The sequence below is a fragment of the Rousettus aegyptiacus genome, unplaced genomic scaffold, assembly GCF_014176215.1.
Source record: "Rousettus aegyptiacus isolate mRouAeg1 unplaced genomic scaffold, mRouAeg1.p scaffold_m13_p_3, whole genome shotgun sequence".
Classification (NCBI taxonomy): domain Eukaryota; kingdom Metazoa; phylum Chordata; class Mammalia; order Chiroptera; family Pteropodidae; genus Rousettus; species Rousettus aegyptiacus.
Window position 1 is genome coordinate 17,976,893 of NW_023416306.1, and position 18,148 is coordinate 17,995,040.

General features: G+C 34.6%; 1 protein-coding gene across 5 annotated transcripts in view; it reads right to left on the bottom strand.

The window, feature by feature from the left end:
* KIAA1958 (KIAA1958 ortholog) overlaps positions 1-18,148 on the bottom strand; it is a 107,154-nt gene that overhangs the window by 13,009 nt on the left and 75,997 nt on the right. For 2 of the 5 annotated variants that reach the window (XM_016126322.2, XM_036239533.1), the window contains exon 3: positions 5,834-16,896. The exons of 2 other annotated variants lie outside the window; for them this stretch is intronic. In XM_016126322.2, coding sequence (XP_015981808.1) covers positions 15,851-16,896 — 1,046 coding nt within the window. In that variant the 3' untranslated portion in view covers positions 5,834-15,850. Of the gene's footprint in view, positions 1-5,833; positions 16,897-18,148 lie in introns of those variants that run through there. One more of the 5 variants, XM_036239534.1, reaches the window with a different exon arrangement.

The following is an 18,148-nucleotide window of genomic DNA, read 5'->3' on the forward strand; positions in this document are numbered from 1 at the left end:
GATTTCAAATTGCAATTGCTAAATTACTTCAAATAAAAAACTGGTTTTCCTCAATGTATCCACTTTTAGTGTTGGTAGCCAGAAAGATAATCAAATCCACAAACTTAGCTGGCCCTTCTTCGTATTCTAATCCACTAAAACCAGAATTAAACTATTCAAATTGTGGTGTACAGATAAAAAAAAAAAATCAAGGTAGACCACCTCAAAGTAAAAACAATGTCAACCTGTACTTTAGTGGTTCTGACTCTCTCTGGAATGTTCCTGTCTTCAAACAACACAACAAAGGGCTAAGAAATAGCAAAATGAAAGTGAAGGTGATCATACCAAGGTGACCTGCAGATTGGCTTCCTGTTCTCTAACTCGCCTCACCTTTCACTGCTCCTACTGAGGAACCACCAGCCTTCTGTTGTGTCCGGCATCTGCTGGCAGCCAGGACACCCGCCCCACACCTTTCCCACACTTAGCCTGAGAAATCTCCCCAGAGTCTGTGTGCCCATCAAAAGTGTCTTTTTTTTCCAATTCCATTTGCAAGCCCATTCTACATAATCCTTCCCCATACTACCCAGCTCCCTCATTTTCTCCTTCACTCTGTCTCACATTTGCTTTAGTATTTCACGGAACTGTGATCTAATTGTATCCAGAATATCACTTTGATTGGATTGTATGCTCCTTAAGACTCTGTCTTTATCCTTTCAGTCTTCTGTTGAACTGTTGAACACTCAATCAGCTTTAATGCTAAAAATGCTATTGGAAGCAACTTAGTCATGTAGGTATATTCTCTTGACACCCGTATAAACCAAGATAACTTACATTATTTTCGGGACTTGCTTGATATTAAGGAAAGGATTCTACTATAAAGTGTATTATTACATCTAGCACTAACTGAAAGCTTACTATATGCCGAGAGTTATATAAATTATCTGCAAGCTACAAGCAACCCTGTTGCTGTAACTATTTCACAAATAAGGAAACAGAACCTCATACATTTAGTAACTTCAAACATCACTCATCCAATATGTAGTTAGTGCCAGGCACTGTGCTGTCCCTGTCCTAGCGTCAGCAAGTGGTCAAGCCAGGGTTTGAACCTGGGTCCCACTGACTCTATGTCTGACCACTACACAAAGGAATCTTGTACTACAAGGATAAAGTTCTCAGTACAGAATGCAATTTAAATATCAGCCACTTACAAAAAGTATATCCTGGCCCCCCAAATTTATTCGGATTAACTCTCTGTGAGGAGAACTAAATCTGGTGTATTTCAACAACCACTATAATTCACTATGTTTCTATTAAAAACAACAAAAGGATTATTTGTACCAGAGCCCAGTCCCCATCACTTAAATACAGTGTAAGCATAGAAGAGTCACACTGCAAAGTGGACAAATATCTAGAAAAGCTACAACTTACCAAAACTAAATAAGATACAATTTATATAATTCTATACCCACTAAAGAAATTGAATCTATAATTTAAAATACACAAAAAAACCCATTCATGTTCAGATGGATGTCACCAGTAAATTCTTTTAACATCTAAGGAACTAATATACTGTCAGATCTAAACACTCTACTAGTAAACAGAGAAAGAAGAAATATTAACCAGTGTCTTTTCTAGAACAGCCTACGTTTTCTATAAAAATACGATGAGAATACAATAAAATAAAATTACAAGTCAACGGAGCTTATAAACACAGACATAAAGATCCTTAACACACTAGGAGCAAACTGGATGACTACCTCACACCATGAACAACAAAAAATTCCAAATGTATCATGCCCTCAATGTGAACGGTAAAATGAAAAAGTTTCTAGACAAAAACATTGGAGACAATTTTTGTGACCTTAGGGTAGCTAAATATTTTTCAACGGGACATCAATATCACTACCCCAAAAGTAAAAGGCTGATAAACTGAATTTCATTAAAATTAAAAAGGCTTTTCTCAAAATGCACCCTTAAGAGAGTGAAAAGGCAAGCGACTTAGTGGGAGAAGATATGTGAAGTGCATATATCTGACCGATCAATGAGAGGGCACATGGTCCAATTAAACATGGACAAACTTAAATGGGCTCTGCATAAAATAGGAAATGTCATTACTATTTCAGGAAATATAAAGTAAAATGCTCTCACCAAAATATCTAAAATGAAGAACTAACCTATAAACATCAAGTGCTGATGAGGATGTGAAACAACAGGAACGCTTCCTGGGCTGGTAAGAGTGTCGGTTTGTATGACCACCTTGGAGACTAGCTGGCAATATCTCCTAAAGTTGACTGTACATGTATTCTAGGACCCGGCAATCCTACATCTGAGTATATACCCAACAGAAATGTGTATTTGTGTATTAAAAGGTATGTATGTGTGTTGATAAAAGCATAATTAATAATAAATACTGGAGACGACCCCATGCCCATAAATAGAATGCATATGAAATGATAAAATATTTATATAATAATTATACGATAACAAGGAATGGACTACTGTAATGAACGATATGCCAAAACGCAGATGAATCCCCAAAACACAATGTTAAGCAAAAGAAGCCAGACATAATAGAGTATATTAAAAAGGTCCATTTATATACTTCAAAAACGGATAAAATGACTCTATGGTAAAGTAATATAACGGTTACCTCAGGGAGGTATCAAAGAGAGGGCACATGAGGGAAGCTTTTAGGCTTCAGGCAAGGCTCTATGTCTGCCTCTAGGTGCTGGTTATAGCAATATGTTTGCTTCATAAAAATTAATCAAGCTGCACACTAATGATTTGTGCACTTTTCTGTTTGTATAATTCAGTAAGAAAACTTTCCAAAAATCCTTAAAATTAAAAATATACAAACAGAATGAAGAGTTACACCAAAAAAAAAAAATATATATATATACACTGTACCTAAATGGTAATGCTCAATATTATAAAGATGTTTAATTTCTTCAAGTAATCTTTAATGCAATGTAATTCTAATTAAAATCACCCAGTGTGTTGTTACTTGACTGGTATTCTAAAGTTTACCTAGGAGAATAAATGTATAAGAAAAGGAATGCAGTTTTGAAAATAATGATTGGGAGGTCTTGCCCTGAAAGACGTAAATGGGTACTATAACATTGCAATAATTTAAATTTCAAGTTCTTGTAAAGAAATATGCAAATAGATCAATACTACAGAAGAGAGTGCAGAAAAGATCTGCGTAAATATGCAAATTGAGTATATAATAAAGGCTCCAATTCACATCGCTGGGGAAAGGATGGACTTTTCAATAGATGCTTTGAGATAACAAGCTACTGAGTTAGAAAAACAAAAACAAAAGCATATTTAGATTCCTATTTCATTCCACACACAAGTAACACATTTCCAAATGGACCATTTCGAAAAGCTATTTCCATAAAGAAGACAATTTTCATGATTTCAGGAGTAAGGAAAGCCTTCTCAGTATGACACAACCCAGAGGAATAAAAAAATAGATTAACAAATCAGATGACAAAAAAAATTCAAAGTTCTGCATTTGATATATCTTAAAAGACAATAAACAGATCTAGACAAAATACTTAAAAAAGTGACAAACTACATATGAAAAGCTACTATAAATCAGCTGGAAAAAGATACCTCAAGAAAATTGGCCCAAGATATACAAGCAACTATTCATACAAGAAATACAAATGTGAAAAAACATTAGTAATAATTGAGTATGATAATCAAAATAAGATGTATTTCATTTATCAGACTGGCAAAAGTACAAAAAGGTCCATTTCTAAATCTTGGTCAGGATGCAGACGAACTTGCACTACTAGTACAGAAAAAAATTTAGGAGATACATCACATTGGTTAGCCATTACCTCTGTGGGACTTCTAAACTTTACAATACGAATGTATTGTTTTCGCAAGTTACAAAAATCACTAGGACTTTGGAAATGCATATGTGGGAAAAATAAATAAAATGCACTTTTTATTTGACCCAAGAATTCCTATTTTAGAAATTTATTCTAAGGGTATAATCAGAGAGATGTATAAAAGGTATGCTCGAAGGTGTTCTTTAAGGCATATTTTATAAAAGTGAAAAACTGAAAATAGATCTAATCCGGCAAAAATATTATAGTACAACAAAATAGCTTTTGGTACTACTGTGCAACAGAAAACTATGTAGCTAAATAGTAATCACACTTTCAAAGGCTAAAGATCTTTTACAAATATACAAAACAGTAAATATAGTTTGACTACAATTTTTGAAAGTACAGTTAACCCTTGAATAACATGGGCTTGAACGGCACAGGTCCACTTATACATGGATTTTCTCCCAATAAAAATGTACAATGCTGTAAATATATTTCATCTTGGTTTTTTAAGTAAAGTTTTTTAAGAAGCTTCTCTTTATTGTAAGAATATAGTATATAACATACAAAATATATGTTGACTGATGCTATAAGGTTTCAGTCAATGGTAGTCTACTGGTAAATTTTTTGGGAGTTAAAAGTTATATGCAGATTTCTGACTGCATGGGATAAGTGCACCTCACCCTCCACCTTGTTCAAGGGTCAAGTGTACCTTTATGCTTAAAAAATTCCAAAACACCAAAATGTTTTAAGTTATTATGGGTAAGATTCCTGTGATTTTTATTTCCTATTTTAATAGGAAATTAATTTAATTTCTTTTAATAAAGAAAATGTTTTTTAAAAATGATAGCTCAGTCTAAAAATATTTGCCGCCAAATTCAATATTTGCTTTTCTCTCTTCAGATGATGTGTCACCAACATTAAGTATGTTATACATATTAGCCACTTCAGTCACTTGAAATCGTCTTGGGAAAGATTATGAATAAATAAATTAACTTTTTAAAAAACATTTTCTGACTTGTAGGCTGAATGTTACTCAACCTGAATTCTAATATCCTTCCCCTATCAGTGAGTAAAATTTGTCTTATTTTAAATATATAACTTGTTTCTTAAAGTATTAGGAAAACAAACTAAGTTACAACTATTTATAAAGTAATTTTAATATTTAAAATACCATCATACAAAAATACAATCATTGTTTCTATTTGTAATATTCAGCTTTACATGAGTAAAGACTTTGGTGGATTATTCACCTATATGAAAGAACTACATTTGTATTTCTCTAAAATAATTAACGGTGAGAGAGAACATTATATTTTCTGGTGTTTTAATATGCTTTATTCAATAATTTTAGTGACATGAAGATGTCTGAAATTAACACTTACTCATTTTGAACAACCACTCCTGTTCTGTTCAAAAGAGACTTTCTGTCAAATGTACTAGAGGTAATGAATGGCACATGGAGATCTGTATCTGACCAAAAAGATTTTCTTAAAAGTGAGGCGGTCTAGAATCTGACCTCTACTTAACTTGGTATAACACAGTTGTCTGACAGAGGTCCAAGACAAGACAGACAGACAGAGAGAGGGTGAGTTTGCAGTGAAGCCTTCTGCTCCATTAACAGGATTTTGGAGACTGGGGCTCCAGGAAACACATGATTAATTCAGCTGTTGTTGCCTTCTTGAAACGCCTCCCCTACCCCATGGGCTGCTTCTGAGCACTCACAGGTAGAGACGCTTCTCCTTTCACAATTTCTCCCTCCTCAGTGGTAAGAAACATGTGACATGGAATGCTTTGCCCAATATGCATTGGCTATAAGGGGCCGAGGCTTAGTGACCGGGACAATTCTGTTTTTCATAACACAGTTTAACTTGTTTTTAAACTGTTTGTTGTGGCTACAAAAACTCAACCACCTTTGCAGAAAACCACGTATTAAATGAATGAAGACTGCTCATACCCAAAAACAGACAAAATACTGTGATTAAAACACGCTCTCATTATACAGACATAAATGACACTCGTTAGCTGATTTTATTGGATTGTTTTTCTTATTTCCATAAGTTTTAGGCTGTACCAACAAATATTGAAAACAAGAGAAAATTACACTTACATTAGAGGCAAACATTATACACACAATGGAATAGACCACTGGGACACAGTACTAGTATTTTATTTAGAGCACAAGTACATAGACACATATGAAGCAGAAACAGTGAGCTGATAAAGATGAAAACATCTCAGTGTAAAAGATCAGTGAGCAGCAAAATAAAAATGAAACCAAGAGAATATTAATGAAAAAATTCTATCATATTACAAATATCACCTGGCAGAATATTAACCAAGAGTATCACCATCACATATTTTAACATCTTAACAGAAAGTTTTCTCCATTTCGATTCACCTTTTCTCCTCTTTCACAAATTATAACTGTAGCAGCTTGAGAATTTTCAAATATGATTAGCGTGAACAGGCACACATGTGCTTTTTCCATGTTAATTAGTTAAAAGCCGAGTGGCCAGAAAACGTATCAAAAGTGACAATCTATCAAGTACCGGGGAAAGTAAATGCATCTTTAAAGGACAGTTCTATTTTTTCATTAAATTTTTCTAAGTATTATTTTTAGTGGTTATATTTCTAAAAAAGATGTCTGGTATTAAATTATACTGACTAAATTGATAAATCTACCTTTTTATTCCCAATTAACTTCCAAGCAGTAGAGTAAAAGGAACCTTACAATCATTCTCATAATCTGTAAGAAAGATGGAAGACCTTAAGTTGGACACAGCATTCATTCTACTAAACCACCAGAGTCCTTCATTTAAACGGATGAATGAGTCATGTACAGTGATTCCTTTGAATCCAAAACGCTTCCAGTCATTCTCTCACCAGGTTTCAGCCTACAGGGTTACAGTGACATTTTCAGATCACAACGAAAAAGGTACAAGCTATTATTGCTCACCACGGGGCTAATCTGGAAAATCTATGTCTAACATTAGCAGTGAAAAAAAGTTTAAAGTCACGGTGGAAACAGACTCTATAATTTAGAAACCTAATAAATATATATGTATTATTTGATTAAAAAGTCGCCCTAGGCAAAAAAGGCCTCAGGACAGACATACAAAATGTACAGAAGACCCAAAGGGGGTAAATAAATCCAAGAGCAGTATTCAAATAAATGTGCCCACTGCTATCTAATAGAAACTGTTAATTAAGCGTCAGGATATATCATGCCATCATCTTTGGTGTCCAAAATATAAAAGGAATTCTAAGTACAAAGGCCTTGTCTGCAAACTCCCGACACAGGAATCAAGAAATACTTCAGTGTTACAGTGGAGGCCACGGGACAAGGGCAGAACTTCTTTAGAATATGCATAATTGAATTTCCTTTTATTGCTTTATTACCTTCCTTGAAGGGCAAATGTTTAAAAACGTATTCTGGAGAAAGGCTCACAGTTAAGATCTGCCTTTCTTTTCCTTTAAGCAAAGAAGTAGCAGGGGCCTTGATGAATTAGTTTTAATATTCTTAGAATTAAATCAGCACATTCAGCAGCAGTGTTTCCAAATACGGCAATGGCTGTTGCCATGTATCTGACAGTCACACAAAAAGCCTCTATATAATCCAGGAGATTATCCCTTTATTAAAGGAATCTTATAATTATACACCCATTAAACAGACAAAATGAAACCCTAAACTGAGGAATTTCGGCATGTTGGTGTAAAAAGGCTCTTGAGGAAGTAGCCCTTTTTTCTTAACATTTATGACAGTTACTCTTCTATTTTAAGAGTATAAATGTATATTGATTTTTCTCTCATGTTGAATTTTAACAAGTAGAATGGTAGAATTAATTCACTTAAATAATTTTCTCTTTTCTTGTAGAGTTTGGAATTGCTGAGACAAAACAGAAATACTAGAAACTAAGCTAAAGACACGGCCATGAAAAAAAACCTGATGGTCATAAGGCAACCAAATGTTAAATAAATTCATGAGAATGCTGAATATAAAATTAATATTTGGGAACTCTGAGGTTTCTATGGTCCCTTATATATATAATTTAAAAACTAAATATTCTTATTAAATACAATTTAAATAAGCCATGATAACCAAAAAAAAAAATGTAGGTACCTCCTAGTCCTCTGTTATTACATTGTTCAACTTAAAAATATGCTGATCAAAGGAAATTATGCTGCTACATTGTTATTCTATTGGATTTCTCTGAAAGGTGCTCAACTATTAGAAAAAAAAAAATTTAAGGTGGGGGAGGTATACCGGAAAAGTTCAGAATTCTTGCTTTCTCTTTTTTCAAATGCTTCCCTTTCAAAGAGCTGGGGACAGTGAGGAGAAAAGCTACCTGCAATCATATCTATGAAACGAGATTTTGAAGTTGGCACTACTTGACAAAAACAGTATTTCCTCCTGTAGAGGCCACTAAGTGCTGGCTCAAAATATTCAACAACTAAGTACATAATTCCACAAATCACACATAAAATGTTGACTGGCACAGCCTCTTAGCACAGTTTGTCAGTTCAACTACGATAATGGATAGCAGCAATGGTTAACAATTCCACGTAAACACCACAAACACACATATGAAAGAGCACCCTACAGTAACATGCAAAATTTCAACAATGACATCACTGAATATTACACAATGCATAGAAATCGTAATGGTTTTTGGCAAGATTATTTTTGTAACAAATACTTTATAAAACAAAAGTTCTTTGTTATAAATGCTATTTAAAAAGTTGTAATATAATGGATTATAGATATAAAAGTTCAGTCAGATAAAGTTAATTTGAGTGGATTAATACTAAAATGAACCTGCTACTTCATCCAATACAAATAATCAATTATAAATTATTTTCTAGTGGAAGTACACTAAGGTATTTGATTTATAAAATGTAAGAATTACAGAAAGTAAACAGGCATAAAAATCACTTAAATACAGTATGCACAATTATTGTTAGGAGTCTATATTGCTGATGCCTTCCTAATTCTGCCTACCACAAATAAATAAATTAGCTATTTTCAAAGTTCTTTGAAATGAATGTATAATGGTGAAAATGCTAATTCCAGTGTAATACAAAATAAAGAAAAACACATTAGAAACCTAGCAAAATTCAACATTTCATTCAAAAGACAAAATTTCGTTGTACCTTTTAATATCCTAGAATTTCTTTTTTCTTCAACTGTGATTTAGTAAGTATAACCTGTAAATTAAAAATTTGTAAAATGGTTTTATCTTTATGCTTGAATCCTTTTTAGAAGAGCAAGCAAGATATGAGAATTTACAAATACTTTGTATTTCTACATCTTCCTGCTGTAGGTCACTTTCATAGTTCCCATTTTCTGTTCATTTCCTATCTCTAAATAAATTCACATCAGAAAAATTCTAATATGTTGATAGAAATTTGATTATTTTGATTGAAGATATGTCCCAAACCTTCAAGATGACTTTTTAAACTCTCCGTAGACTAAAAAGGGATAGACTACATTCTAAACCAATAATATAGATGCTATGTAGCTGGATATTCAAATAAATATGATAAATTTTTAGTTACTTTTTAGTTTATAACCTATAACTTGAATTCTTATACCTGAAAACTATAGTTCGTTTCCTCTCTATAAATGAAAACTAAATATAGATGGGTAGGCTAAGAGATGTTCATTAAAATAAAAAGGTGAAAGATTACATTTGGAGATTATCCCATCAACTTTCAAAAGAAGTTGTTAAAATCAAGATATAATACTACACAGTGAAAAGTGAAAATTCACATGCAATGAATAGTGAAAATTCATATTCAATAAAAAGCCTATTTGAACACTGGCAGCTTGGATATACTCCTAATAGAAACTTGACTGAGGGTTTAACATTTTTACCATTTTGAAAACAAGGATATTCTTTCTAACTCAGGAGGAATATAGCATTGTTTTTCCTCCCTAAACTCTGCTTATGGACTGAAAGTCAGGATGCCTGGGCTCTAGTCTTGGTTCTGACAAGGTGCATGGACCTGGGCATTCATCTAATCTGTCTGGGGCTGTTTTCCTCTTCTGTAAAAGAAGAGGGGTGGGTTAGATTAGATGTTTCCAATGCTATATTCCAGCCCAGTATACCTGAAGATGCGTAAAAGACGTAATAGCTCATTTGGTCTAGTGAGTCTCTAAGTAGGACGGTAAGGAGCATAGGGAAGGTGAGAATTCCTGGGAAACCTATGTTTCACGATGCATTCATTCCCTTTGCAATTTCCATCTCCTTGACCTCATGCCCCCTTCCCTCAAGAGAATGGTGACTCCCACTCTTTGTAGTACTGAAAATCAATGGGTTAGATGAGCTCTTGGGTCCTTTCCAGGTCCAGTCTCTATGAGTATAATTCAATAAAGATGGGTTAATTAATATTCTGAACCAAATTAGTATTCTAACTTAATCAATACTCTAATTGAACTAGGTCATGACTTACATAAAAACTGTTTAAAAATAATGCAATATTCAATGCCACATCAGGTCCTTCCCTCAGCTTTGGCAGGCCCAAATTTATAAATTGGTCAATAAGAAACTTTATCTTTCTGTTTAAAAAAGTAAACTCAAAGTTGTTGGCAGTTTACCAATATCAACCTCCCTTTTCTGTTTTTACATAATTGGAACCATACCACCCACCAAAAGGATGACATGCAGTGTATTTCTTTATCCCAGTTATAGTCTATGGCAAGGATGTCTTAAAATCATCCTAGTTGTATTACTTGGCCATATAAAACGCTATGTATTCCTATCATCTCAGCTAGCTCCAAGTGGAGAAGAGAAGCAATGTCTGACTATCACACATTAAGGAAAAAACAAAAAACAATCGAGGGTGCCCTTGCTATGGTGTTTCTTAATAAGTAACTATCTGCACCATATCATATGCTGAAGGTACAGAGATATGTCTTGCATATTTAAGAAAAATATATTAAAACGATTGAGAACTTGTTAACTCTTTAGTATTTATAACTATTTTTTTCATGAATAAACACTTAAAAAAATATCTTACTGCAATAAATTATTGTATATTCTCCTTGATTTTCCCCCTAAGCTTAGAAATTTACTTCATTATATGGTAGGGAGTTTTTATTTATAGACACTAAGTATTACGGCTTTATTTTGCCTAGAGAAATAAAGGTCAAAATACATCTTTCCTATAACTAAAGAAAACCAGTCAGAAAAAGCCTGGTTAAAATCAGGACAGTTTGTCTCATATATTAAACTGTGGAGACAGTCAAACTAGAAAAAAATCTGAATGGTTTCACAATCCATCTAATTCTGAGAATCATAAGGACAGTATTTTCTCCAAAAGCTCTGTTATAAACAATCATGATTAATTAAAAAATAATAAAACACTTTATTAGATATTGTTAATTTACTGGCACCAAATATGTAGGCAAGACCAAAGTCCCTGGCAGACTGGCAACCAGTATCTAGTATTTGGTGGATGGCAGTTATCACTTTTGGGCTCAAGAGAGGTGTGCTTTCTGCCTAGAACCTCCCCCCTTACCTGTCTGAATTAAAGGAACTCACTTGAAATTGGTTTCTTTGGGGTAAAAACAAATGGCAATCCTTTTTAAAAATATAATTCCTTGTGCGCATACACGCTCACCTCTACAACAAAGTTAAGTGTTCTTTAAAGAGTGTCACAAATTTTTGCTCTCATGGCCAGGGGGAAACAAACTCTCCTGAATGTCCTCTCTCAAAATAATTGCAGTAACGGGGCCTAAACGATGTGCTAACAAACATGCCAGGTGATGGCACTGCTCTCAATCAACTCAGAGCTGAAAGAATATCAACGATTTTATCACACCAGGGATTTCATTTATAATTTGTCACTTCAGAGTCTACGGAAGCACAGCAAATCACTCTGTGAACAAGCAGCTACAGCAGATAAAGATGGTGCTTAATGGTGTCTGGATCTAGTTTCAGATCCTGATGTTCTTAAGTATCAATTGTGACATGGGCAACCCATTTGACATCTCTGGATTCCTCATTTAGAAAAGAGAAATAATGACACCCTCAAAAGACTACTGTGAGAACTAAGTGAAACAACTTATAGAAACACTTAGTACTATGGTACAGGGTAAGAATTCAACTAATGATGGTCATTGATTCCTATGCATGCGTACACCTGTGTGAACAAAATGGCTGATGTAGAAATGGCTTTGCCTTATTGATTTTAAAACAGGCTCTAAGGAAGATTCTCCACAAAATACTCAAACCAATATTATGTATTCTATAGCAAATAAACATATTCAATGGCTAAATGAGTGAAAAGTTTGGGAAACTATGAAAAATAGTAGTGGCATAGATTTTTTTTGCTGGGCTTTCAAAAATAAAATGAAATTTATTAGAGTATCCTTTATAAATTCTGAGAGCAGGGACTATTTACGTATCTTTGTACCCTCCCTTTGTATACTAGGGGCGCAATTACTTGTTATATATGACTATTAATTTTCATCTCAGTGAAGTGATTTGATTTCATGGTGTCTGGAAGCTAAGTCACTGAACATAGACAGGTTAATATGATGAAAGTTTCAGCTAACAATGATCTAATTGAAAAACCGAAGAGACTCGACTTATACTAAAAAATTTTCTGATTATTCTTTTGTAGATGAGGACGTGATTTACCAATAGGGAATGTGAAATAGGAAAAATTTAACATTGGGAAAAACAATTATAAAATAAGAACTATTTTAAATAGCTAATGTATACTAATGAATCCTATTCAGACCAGCTCTACTAACCAAGATAACAAAGAGAATCTCAAGAATAAACATCTTGAATATTGCTAACCTTTTCAAACATCTATGGTTTTCAATAGTCAGTTAGTTGCATGAATATAAAAGATGGATTATATAGCTTTGTCTTCCAAACTGATGGATGGGTCTGGCATTTTTGGTATAGTTAGTGCAAAACTTCCAGAGTCATGTGAGGGGCACTGGGAAATTTCTTACATGACGTTACCCAGACCTTAAACTGTAAACATTGCAAATAAAGTTTTGTTTTTGGATGAACTGTGAAATTGCTTGGATAGGCAGCACATTCTGTTGTAGTGAATACTTGTTGAATTTTGGCTAAAACACATGTATGATTTTGGCATTTACCACTGCCACAGTATGAAGGTAATTTAAGTTATGATAACAAATAATAAAAATGGCATCTGGCAGTAGCATGTCCTCAGTATTGTTTATACAAAAACATAAAATTTAGAGGTAGTTAGAGACAATTTTTCGTAATTTGATTAACTCAAATTGATACTATAATTTGGCTATACTTCTACCAAGCCATTCTTCAGGAAAATAGTTTTCTAAATCTGTCACAATGTTCCTATTTGGTTTGAGTTATCAAAGCAGAATATAAATAAATAAATAATTCGCATTCTCAATCTGTGTTCTTCTAAATGAAAGTGCAATAGAATTAAACAGAAGAGAGATTGTAATGGTAAACACAAACAGAAATTTGAAATTTCCTAGTTCCGTTTTCTCAGTGCATACTGACTGCCCTTCGTCCTTATGACAAACTTACTTTCCTGCCAAAAACATACCAAGAATTAAAAAAAAAAGTCAAAGCAAAAATAAAATGCATAATAACATTTTAAAGTGTTTTACAGAAATCTTTTTTAAAACATGAAAAGTGACCTATGTTAAAAATAGCCTTATGTTTAAAGTCACTTGACAGTAGGCTGCCCTGTGCACTCAGAGACCAGTTACAGAATAACGAGATCAGAACAAAGAGAATTGGGAGAAAGAGATCCTGTGGTTCAAAATGAACGGGAGGTCACAGTATGCCCCCATGAAAGATAACTCAGCATTTCTTTTTATCAGACAGCCTAGAGAGATGGGAAGGCACTGTGTTCCCATATCTGGCTCAACTCTCTGGAAACTAATTATAAGTTGGAACTCAGAAAGGTAAATAGAAAAAACTCTGGAGTCAGATGACAGTACCATTTCCTCAGCTACACTCTAACTGATTTGTCTTGATCTCAACAGAAAATAGAGATAACGCACCTTCCTCTCAAAGTTGTTGAAAGGATTAAAGGTATATATAGAAATAAATATGTATTTATCAAATGTCTGAAGACATATTTACCAAAATGTTAACAGTGGTTATTTCTGGCTAGCAGATTTACAAATATATATTTTGTTTTCTTTACGCTTATCTGTATTTTCTAATTTTCATACAATTAGTAACTATTTCTTATATAAGTGATGCATGTAAGTCACTTAGCACAGTGGTGGCATACATACTGGCTCAAAAATGGTGCCCATCATCATTATCAATACAAAAAACAAAGCAAGATATCTTCTGCCCTTTCTTCTTGTTTCTGGATGAGTATCTATGGAGGAAAAGTCATGAAATGAAGTTGATTCCACCACACAAAGTCCACGACAGACTTCCTACTCCTGAGCCAAAGGCCACAGCTTAGAGGAATGGGTCTTTATGTGCTGTGATAGTGTTGCAAAGAGCTGCATAGCCATGGGAAAGCTCAGTTAATTTGATGATTTAGCAAAGGAAATCAAAATGAAATTTATCCTGGTCGTACAATAAACTAATACATAAAACACCGCCTATTTTCCTAGCTAATGGGAATTGAGAAGTTGCCTTGAAGAACAAATACTTCCCAACAGAATGCCCAGATCCAACAAAGCAATTAAGATCTGGATTTTTTTATATTAATGATTATACAAGATAGGAAACTAGCTCAGCTTCACTGTGGTCCTAATGTCTAAATTTATTTTAAAGTATCTTAACTAATAATTCATCACAGGCTTCAAGACTTGAAAATAAAGACCCTGGGAAAATCACTGTAAAGAGCTCTTTAACCCAAAATGTTAAAATTCAAAGATGTTACAGAAAAATTTATATTTATATTTACTGTAGAAGATACTCTGCACATTTTCAAGAATGCTTTGAATTCAGCTAAATCTGGTAACAAAATGTTACCTAAAGTGAATGTCGATATTCCTTTGATCTCAACTACAGAGTCAAGTAATCCCCTAGGGGAAAAATACTGAAGTTTAATGCTTATAAATAAAAAATTCAAGGGGGATTTGAGCTTTGAAGAAGATGAGTTTTGTTGCTGTTGTCTTAACTAGTGCTCCTAGATCTTTAAGTAAGAACTTTTCCATTCTCTGCCTTCTCTTTATACTTGATATACAATCTAATACTTAGGGACATTTTCAAACTTTTGGTCATTTTAAATTTCTTATGAATCTGGTAATCGAATTTCATTCACATTAATTTTCTTAAGGAAGAAAAAAATTGTACCCAGGTTCAAGCACAACAGTAAAAATGAGCTATGTAACAGTCTTTTTTTTTTTTTTTTGCCACAATATTGGACTTTGCATTTTATTTAAAAAATTATATATGTTCCAAAAAGAATGGCACCTTTTTTCTCTCCTTCTACCCCTTTTCCACTCAGGAGACAAAATGTTAGCTAAACCTCTAGGTTTTCATATTAAGAAGAAAAAAGAGAGAGTAGTATATAAATAATTTGATGTCGAGCTTATGTCAAACTTTCATATTCTGGATCTGACTGAATACGATTTTGTATAAGCAGTAAAGTTAGTGTTATCTTCTGATTTGTAGAGAATTTTAAAAATTAAAAAAATAAAACCATTTAAGTAGACTAAAAATGAGAGGGGAGGTGGAAAGGAAAGGCAGGAGTTGAGGACACAAGTGTCTAGGATGACTCTGTTTCCTTTTCAACTTTTTGACAAAAACGGAATTCCTTTTCTACTTTGTGTTGCCTGAGAACCACTATGGTTTTGTAAAGTCTGTAACAGTAATTACATTTAATCATCCACAAGTACATTTGTTTTAAGCCTATAAATACTATGTTAGTAATACTAAACTATCTCCATTGGCTTATTTGTAAAAAGAAAAATATATTATATATATTTTTATAAAGTTAACACTGAGGGTAGAGGAAAGGTATCGAGAAGCAGTGTATAATCACAGTTTCTCTGGACATGGTAACCACACTGGGGTCTAGTTCAAGCCACCTGGTCAAGCAGTATCTGAGGAAGAGTCATAGGAGGCGGAGACGATAAAATTGCCACTGTTGGAGTGCCCAGCCACTGACTGGGCCGCCTGCTGGCTCAGATTGTTACAGATAAGCACCAGCTGGTTGCTCTGGGCCTCCGACAAGGTGCTGCAGCTCTGATACACACTGAAGTTGGTTTTCCTGCCAGGGATGTTGCCCTTCTCACACATGGTCTTCACCATCTTGGCCAGCTTGTTCTTGCCAAGGGCTTGGCAGTTGTACCAATGCAGAGCTGCCAAATTCACAACTGGTTTGATGGACAAGTAGAAAGGGGCATCTTCGTAGCGCATGGCAGGAGGCCGCCGCTGGGCATACTCCTTATAGTCCTGTACGGGGCACGTCTGCGGGGCATGCTGGGTGGCATACACCCGGGAGTCTGTCCCCCCTCTCTTGGTTTTGGCATTCAGGTCACCGGTGTCTTGACCCATCCATTCTAGGTACTCCAGCCCCGTTTCTGTTACCCGGAGCCGGATATCACCCCACTTCAAGGTAGATCCATGGAAGCCTGTGCAGTGCCCAAAAGCTTTTGTGTTGTTGAGCCAGACGAGGTTGAGCAGACCCTCAGGGTTGTATCGGCTGAGCAGTCCCCTCTTCCGCAGAATGAGCTCATCGGCGAAGGTGAGCTTCATGGACTTGTGTGGCTTATTTCCTTTTCCTTTGCAGCGGAGTTCAATTTGCTTCTGCTTCAGGGCCTCTTGGGAACGCTTGAATTCCTTATCCCTGGTGATGCTGTAGCCATACCTGTGTTCTTTCAGGTACCGTTCCAATCCACACTGGTAATTGGCCAAGCTGTTGGGTTCATATTCGGACCCATCCTTCTGCCTGGCATCCACAAAGAAAGAGGCGAGGTAGGCATCCAACTCCTTACAAGGGATGACATAAATCTCTCTTGTTTCAGAAGGATACTTGGAGATAAGGAACTCGCGGAAATTGCGGAGCGCAGTCTGCGTGCTCCGGATGGTTTTCTCATTCTGCTCCCTGCTGAGCTCAGCTGCTCTTTCATCCTGGTCTGCAACAAATTGGGGAGGGGAGGGATAGAGAGGGTGTTGATGAGTTCAGACAATGCACTTGCTACTCTGAAATAAAGTTTCCTTTTATAATGAAAAGAGAAAGAAGGAATCGATTTACAGAGATCACTAATAAATGTTATTTACATACCTGTTGCATTATAATAGCCAACTTCAGTTTCACAAATGATGTACTAGACAAGAGTATGGCCCATTGCAATCAAAATGAGCTTCTGGAGTCACTGGCACATAGTGTAGTGCATGAAGGTTTGTGGAAAGAGCGAGATTAGAGGCAGCCTTAGTTTTAGGAAACAAGTGAGACAGAAATGTGCTATTTATCCTACTGCGGAGTGCAAGGGCCCCATGAAAGCTGACACTTCATTTGTGAAACCAGAGGTTGTACTGGTTCCATTTTAATCAATTAAACTAAAATATCTGAATTTCTTATTTAGCATATCACTAGAGATCTGTATTTAAAAATTACTAAGCAGGTCATTACAGGAATTAATTCCATATTTATTCTACAGCAATTCAGGTAAGCACAGTTTACAAATATTCTGTATGTAACTGCAGGGTAGTTTATAATGAGTGACAAAAATACTTGGTATTTTGGAAAGTAATGAGGATAAAACTTCACAGCTATAAGAAACTAGAATTTGAATTAGGCTATTTTAATCAAGATGTAAGGAAGGGGGGCGTCTGTCTCCTGGAAAAATTATTTTATTAATTTATTATTTATATCTGCCACTCTTTCCATTATGGATCATTCATGACTACATAGTATTATTCTGGAGTAGGGGTTCTCACACTTTAGGGTGCCTCAGTTTCACTCAGGATGCTCAACCAAAATCAGATTCCCAGGTGGCAGGTCTAGGAATCTGTATCTTAACTACTTAGCATCATCTACATGGTCAGGACGAGGTTCAAAAAACACATATTTTGAGAAATAAAGTTCTAGTGTTTAAATCTTATGAAAAAACTCTAACTCAAAACTTTTTACAATGATTAAAATCGATGATCATTTAAATCATTTCGTTGCCTTTCAATAATATGTAATTTAAATTTGGAATTTTAACATTAACATTTTGTCAAAATCACCACTATTATGTCAGACATGGTCTAGAAAAAACTCAAAAGAGAAATCCTAAAAATAAAATTACACAATAGAAAACCAGGCTATCGTATTGATTATTGAGAGGCAAACACTAATGCTAATTTAAAGCAACATAAAAATATAATTTCTGATTCTACAGT